At 43.9% G+C, this 7,475-nt stretch overlaps 1 protein-coding gene across 1 annotated transcript; it reads left to right on the forward strand.

Moving 5' to 3' along the window:
* The first annotated feature begins 4,647 nt into the window (after positions 1–4,647).
* Positions 4,648–7,475, forward strand: LOC117556283 (mucin-19-like). The gene is made up of 5 exons (XM_034231586.1): positions 4,648–4,753; positions 4,949–5,035; positions 5,827–6,655; positions 6,720–6,850; positions 7,190–7,475. The coding sequence occupies exons 1-5, from the start codon at positions 4,702–4,704 to the stop codon at positions 7,354–7,356; spliced, it is 1,266 nt and encodes a 421-aa protein (XP_034087477.1). The 5' UTR covers positions 4,648–4,701; the 3' UTR covers positions 7,357–7,475.

The following is a 7,475-nucleotide window of genomic DNA, read 5'->3' on the forward strand; positions in this document are numbered from 1 at the left end:
GGCAAAACAAATTGTTTTTCCCTCATCAAACTTAGCAGAAGTGGCTTGATTAGGTTCTCAGGAAGTGACTTTGACAGAGGATTTTTAAAAAAAACACACACACTAGAAGTACTTCAATGTATTGTGATAGTAGATATAAGAATACTGAGTCCAGCAGTCTCAATATCATTAAGAACTTATGGTAAAATTGTCTTTTTATCATTCATCAAAGATAGCATAAAACATGCATTATAGCCTACGGAAGGGACTCTGACAGAGGATTACTCACAAAGTACACAGTAAAGTACTTCCTTTTGAATATAGCAGGAAAGAAAATGAAGAGTGCAGAATCGCTGTGTGGTTTAAATCTCCTTAGTTACAATGTTGTCCATTTTAGACAAAGGCTTATTATATGTACAGCCTTAATAACATTCATTTTCTGGGCTCAATATGTGTCTTGGCTGTTTTCGTTGTGATCGCTAAATTCACCTTGTTCAAACACTGACCCAGATTGCTGGATCGCTAGAATCACCACTGTCATCAGGCTGGCAAGGGCTGTTCCATGCTCTGCTCAACCTCCCGGCGGGAGGCTCCCGCCTTCCCCAATGGACTCAGTAGCGCCCCCTGCTGCCGTGGAGCATGTGCCAGCCACGGCGGAATATTACTGCCAAAAGTCACGTGACTTTTGGCAGTAATATTCCGCCGTGAGAAGAAAACGTTTTGTAGTTGTAAAAACAAGTTTTGTACTTGTAAAAAAAAGTGTTGTAGTTGTAAAAAAAAGTTGTGTACTTGTAAAACCTATGCTGAATTTGTCTCTGAAACATGATTTATTAGAAAAATGTTATGTGTTTGTTTGATAGATACGTTTTTTCTTTGCAAAACTAAATGCATTAGTTTGTAGATGGTGTTTTGTATTTGCAAACCACATTGTGTTTGTTAGTGAATCATGAGGCATTTGTAAAACCTGTTTAGTTTGTTTGTGGAATTATGGCAGGAAATTAGCTCCATAGATAGAGTTCAGATAGTTCAAATATATTGGGACTATAGAGAGATATATATACTTCAGGTTTTTTTCTTCATCTGTAGATTTGATTTGATGTGTCGTTTGTACATTTTGATGGTGGAAAACACAGGTAAATGTGCCGTTCAGAATTTTTATAATAGACTATACAGCTATAAGCTTTAGGCGACCGGGTGTCGCCCCTTGCTACGGGAGACCCGGGTTCGAAACTCCTGTCAGACTCTCCATATTATATAGCAGAACAAATACATTTATACAAAAACATTTAAGAAACATTATAAGAACAATCATTGGGAACATTTAAGAACATTATACACATTCATTTCATCATATTAATCATATATCACACAATGGTGTGATGTGAAAAGCCATTGCTACGTTTTCAAACTTGTAAACACGCTAGTAGTCTGAGAGTTGTTTCATTAGCTTCGTATTGATTTGTAGATGTGATTTGATGTGTTTTTTTGTTAAATTTGATCGCCAAAACGATAGAGAAATGTATTTTTACTTTATAGTGGAGTCTATATATAATACTTTTGTTCAATAAGCTTCAGCGCCACTTGTGGGGCAATGGAATGGGAGTCGCTCCTTGTGTCCTTGGTGTGGTAGAGCGGGGTTCGACTCTCACCCTTGGCACTCAATCTTAAGTTCCCTTGAATTCATTTTTATATGTGGACACTAACTGTCCACAAGTCAATATGGGGGCCCATTACTGCATATGTAATAGTTATAAAAACTAATATTTTTATTTTGGAATTATTAATAATATTAAGAAGTGGGCTTCCATATTGAGATGTGGGACATCACCCCAATCCCCATAGGTATATCTGCAAGTGGGCTTCCATATTGAGATGTGGGATCTACACGTGGGCTTCCATATTGAGATGTGGGACTTCGCCACAATCCCCATAGGTATATCTGCAAGTGGCCGGGGTTCAGCACCACGGAGAGTGCCTCCCCTGAGATGTGGGATCTACAAGTGGGCTTCCATATTGAGATGTGGGACATCGCCCCAATCCCCATAGGTATTACTGCAAGTGGGCTTCCATATTGAGATGTGGGAGCCCTGAAGTGGGCTCTCATATTGACTTGTGGGGCCCCCAGGCAAGTGGGTATCGATATTGAGATGTGGGATCTACAAGTGGGCTTCCATATTGAGATGTGGGACATCGCCACAATCCCCATAGGTATATCTGCAAGTGGCCTGGGTTCAGCACCACGGAGAGCGCCTCCCCTGAGATGTGGGTTGACGGACACCCCCCCCCCCCCCCATAAGTACATCAATACATATACGCGAAAAGTGGGACCCCGTATTTGGTTGACGGACACCCCCCCACGTGACAAATATTTGGTAAGTGGAAACCCATATTGGGTAGAATACACCCCCCTCACAAGAACGGTGAGCAAAAATCCCAGAACCACACGGGGGGACCTAGTCAATGACCTGCAGAGAGCTGGGACCAAAGTAACAAAGGCTACCATCAGTAACACACTACGCAAATCCTACAGTGCCAGACGTGTCCCCCTGCTTAAGCCAGTACATGTCCAGGCCCGTCTGAAGTTTGCTAGAGAGCATTTAGATGATCCAGAAGAGGATTGGGAGAATGTCATATGGTCAGATGAAACCAAAATAGAACTTTTTGGTAAAAACTCAACTAGACGTGTTTGGAGGAGAAAGAATGCTGAGTTGCATCCAAAGAACACCTACTGTGAAACATGGGGGTGGAAACATCATGCTTTGGGGCTGTTTTTATGCAAAGGGACCAGGACCACTGATCCGTGTAAAGGAAAGAATGAATGGGGCCATGTATCGTGAGATTTTGAGTGACAACCTCCTTCCATCAGCAAGGGCATTGAAGATGAGATGTGGCTGGGTCTTTCAGCATGACAATGATCCCAAACACAACGTCCAGGCAACGAAGGAGTGGCTTCATAAGAAGCATTTCAAGGTCCTGGAGTGGCCTAGCCAGTCTCCAGATCTCAACCCCATAGAAAATCTTTGGAGGGAGTTGAAAGTCCATGTTGCCCAGCGACAGCCCCAAAACATCACTGCTCTAGAGGAGATCTGCATGGAGGAATGGGCCAAAATACCAGCAACAGTGTGTGAAAACCTTGTGAAGACTTACAGAAAATGTTTGACCTCTGTCATTGCCATCAAAGGGTATATAACAAAGTATTGAGATTAACTTTTGTTATTGACCAAATTTTTCCACCATAATGTGCAAATAAATTCTTTAAAAATCAGACAATGTGATTTTCTGGATTTTTTTCCTCATTCTGTCTCTCATAGTTAAGGTGTACCTAGGATGAAAATTACAGGCCTCTCTCAACTTTTTAAGTTGGAGAACTTGCATAATTGGTGGCTGACTAAATACTTTTTTGCACCACTGTATGTGTATGTCTAGAAAGGTTTGGCGCTAATCATGCAGACATGTAATGATGTTACGTATTGCGCCGAGGCTTCGGAGCGTGTGTCGAGTAATCCCCGAAGCTTTTTGTGAACCTTGTATCGAGGCTTGTATCGTTTTGGGCCAGTGACGTCATCGATGACAAACGAAGCCTCGCTGCCTGTCGATACCACGTGACTGCTTCAGGAAGCCATTCAGATCGGTTGAACCGTTGAACCACAACGCTCATAATACCCATGGATGTATAACAACAACCATATTACCCCTCCTGTACCCGGGTCCGGTGACACGATGGAATCAAGAGAGCTCAGACCCTCACTTATATAGAGGTCGGAACATGTCATAAGTATAAATAGATACAAGCATAAATAAATGTAGGAATAAAAAAATCAATAAAAACATGAATAAATACAGGAATACATATCTTGCAGTGTTTTCAGGGAGCTTTAGTGTGTGTGCTGTGGCTCAGCTGGAAAACAGTTGACTCATGACCGCAGGGTCCCTGGTTCAAAGACTGAACAATACGTATTTTTTGTTGTTTATAAAAGCTACAACTAAATTAGATAATGTAGTTAATAAATGTATTCTTTGATATGGTTTAGCCTTTCTCAGGCTACAACATGGTTACGTTTATGAATATTATTAAGGAATACAAATCCCTCTTTGCAATGTTTACCAGCATCCTTAGGCTTTTCAATCACAATCATTAAACTGGAATAAATACAATATTGTTAACATGAAAATATGATTTAATGTTCGTTGTTTAGAGTTATTCTAAGGCTTTACTCATTGGGAACTCGGTATGAGATAGAGCACACTGTTGAGATGTCCAATCTGCCTGTTTTACACACTTTGACCAACAGGGGGGTTTGTGTTCAAATGAAGCCCATGATGAAGCCTCATGAGATGAAGCCTTTTGCGAACCAATTGGCTGGAAAGCTTCAAAGCTTCATAAGGCTTAATCTCGCCATCACTAAAGACATATTTAAATATAATATATACGATTTGTAATGGGTGGGATTGATATAAAGTTGGCATGTCTGTAAAAGGGAGAAAAGTAAAAAAAAACATTATATGAATATTTAATGTGAATTTAAAACGATGGTCTCTACTAATCATAAATGCACAACAAGCTCCATGAAAAACTCCTCATTCCCAGAGTTTAATCTCAGATAAATGGTGTTTTCCTCTGTGCAGAGAGACAATCAGTGCTGATCAGTAGCAGCTGCTGGAGGTTTCCCTCCTTTAAAGCTGCCTGGTGCTCAGGCAACACTCTATTGGAAAACTGCAGAGATGGCAGCTGTTTGGATGCTCGTCTGTATGCTGACTGTTTGTCTGGCCAGAGGTATTTACCTGTTTGATAATTGTGTTGAAGATGGAGTAATGTTTGATTTAACAGCATGTTTCCTGTCCACAGTCTCTGGTTTTCCAGCTGGTGAATATAAGCTGCAGAGGAGACTGAGAGTTGAAAACATTTGATTTTATGCAGCGTTTCTTCTCTCTGTCTGATGCTAACCTTTAATTATACTGTGTCCTACAGATCTGTCTGCCAATGAGATCTCCTTAAAGAAAGCCTTTGCACCTTTCCAGTCGATGGAGTCCATGTTGGACCAAGATGCTCGAGAAGGTGAGCCCTAAAGACTAAAAGGTCAACAGTGTTAAAGTGGTGAAAATGATCTGAAAGCTGGGAAATATAAGATGAACTAAAGATATTTAAACCGTGTAGAAAAGGGTTTAAAACATTATGATATCTGTATGTCTTATACCAAGTTGACACCCAGCCCTTGAGGAACACTATGGGGTGATAATGCTTTAAACTGGTTTTAAAAACTTGAAATTGGGAAGATTTTTGTATTTGATGGCCATCCCATGATGTAGTGTGCATGTTGATGCCATGCGTTTGAGAAATGTCGTGCCAAATTGAATAACTTTGAGAAATGATCTTAAAAACGGTCCTCAATCTGGCAGTGGCTCAGTCAGTATGGGATTGGACTGTGAGCCGTAGGGTCGCCGGTTCAAGTCCCTAACCAGATCTAAGATGGAGTGTGGACTGATACTTGGAGAGGTCCTAGTTCACCTCCTGCCGGGGTGCCCTTGAGCAAGGCACCGGAAAACCCCCTTCCCCCCCCCTTACTCCCATTGCTCCCCGGGCGCTGTGCAATTGCTGCCCACTGCTCCTAGTACTAGACTCCTGGTGCTAGGAAGGGTTAAAAGCAGAGAACACATTTCACTGTGTGCTCTGCATGTGTGACGATTACAGAGGGTTTCATCCCTCCCAATATTATTAAATGCCACATTAAAAAAAGCAAGAATTAAAAGAAAACTACAGAACAATTCACGCTGTGATTTCAGTCGACGTATAACGTCACGTGATTTATTTTGGTTCTTATTTTGTTAATCAATCCTTCTTTCTTTCAGTACAACTGGAAACCAATGATGTGGAAGCTGATGCGTCTGGTCACCAGAATCCTGAACAAAAGCCCCAGAGCGTCAACGAGACAACAAATGTCCAGAACCAGGTCGTAACAAGGGACAACGGCACGGAGGGGGGAGTCCAGAACCGGGTCGTCATTAGGGGAAATTCCACTGCGGGTCATGACCTAAAATGGGTCATCATAGGAGGCGACTCCACAACTGAGGACGTCCAGAACCGGGTCGTCATTAGGGGAAACGCCACGGCGGGGGGCGTCCAGAACTTGGTCATCATTAAGGACAAAGCCAAGACGGGGGGCGTCCAGAACCTGATCGTCATTAGCGAACCCGCCACAGCAGAGGCTGTCCAGAACCGGATCGTCGTTAGGGGAGTGGCCAAGGAGGGGGACGTCCAAAAATGGGTCGTCATTGGGGTAGACTCCACGACTGGGGACGTCCAGAACCGGTTTGTCATTTGGGGCGAAGCAACGACTGGGGGTGTCCAGCAGAACCTGGTTCCCATGGACAATGGCACGACGGGGCGCGTCCAGCAGAACAACGGCACGCCGGGGGGCGTCCAGCAGAACAACGGCACGCCGGGGGAAGTCCAGCAGAACAACGGCACGACGGGGGGCGTCCAGCAGAACAACGGCACGACGGGGGGCGTCCAGCAGAACAACGGCACGACGGGGGGCGGCCAGCAGAACAGCGGCACGACGGGGGGCGTCCAGCAGAACAACGGCACGACGGGGGGCGTCCAGCAGAACAACGGCACGACGGGGGGCGTCCAGCAGAACCTGGTTCCCAGAGACAACGGCACGACGGGGGTCGTCCAGCAGAACAACGGCACGACGGGGGTCGTCCAGCAGAACAACGGCACGACGGGGGGCGTCCAGCAGAACAACGGCACGACGGGGGGCGTCCAGCAGAACAACGGCACGACGGGGGGACATCCAGCAGAACAACGGCACGACGGGGGGCGTCCAGCAGAAAAACGGCACGACGGGGTGCGTCCAGCATGAGCACAAAGGTGAGCTCTAAAGGCCAAAAAGACAACAGTATGTGTCGCATAAAAGTGGTGTAAAAGATCTGAAATCTGTGATATGTATGATTCATTTGAAACACAGCAATGTCAAGCTAATCTTGTGTATACGAGCTAAAACAAACCACTTGCATGTCTTATAAGTTAATACATCAATGTTTGGTTGCTGAATTCACTTCCAACATCGCTCATTTTTTTACAAAAACAGGATTTATTAAGTAACCAAGCCCTTGAGGAACTATTACAGAATTCATGCTGTGATTTCAGTCTAGAGAACATCATGTATTATCTTGACGTCCATCATTTATGACGCAAATATTTTTTCAGTACTCCTGGATACCCATAAAGTAGACGACCAGATGTTGAACGGGACGATGAGCGACGAGGAAAAGTTGAACGGGACGATGAGCGACGAGGAAAAGTTGAACGGGACGATGAGCGACGAGGAAAAGTTCAATGGGACGAGGAAAAGTAAAAGTTCAACGGGACGATGAGCGAGGAGATATTCAATACTGCATAGATTCATCTCGTATATTTCGACTGCCTTGGAGAGCTTGATATCGGAGACGTTATCTTAGCAATATAATAAAACGTGTATACATTTCTTAAATAA

This window comes from Gymnodraco acuticeps, unplaced genomic scaffold, assembly GCF_902827175.1.
Source record: "Gymnodraco acuticeps unplaced genomic scaffold, fGymAcu1.1, whole genome shotgun sequence".
NCBI classification, from domain to species: Eukaryota; Metazoa; Chordata; class Actinopteri; order Perciformes; family Bathydraconidae; genus Gymnodraco; species Gymnodraco acuticeps.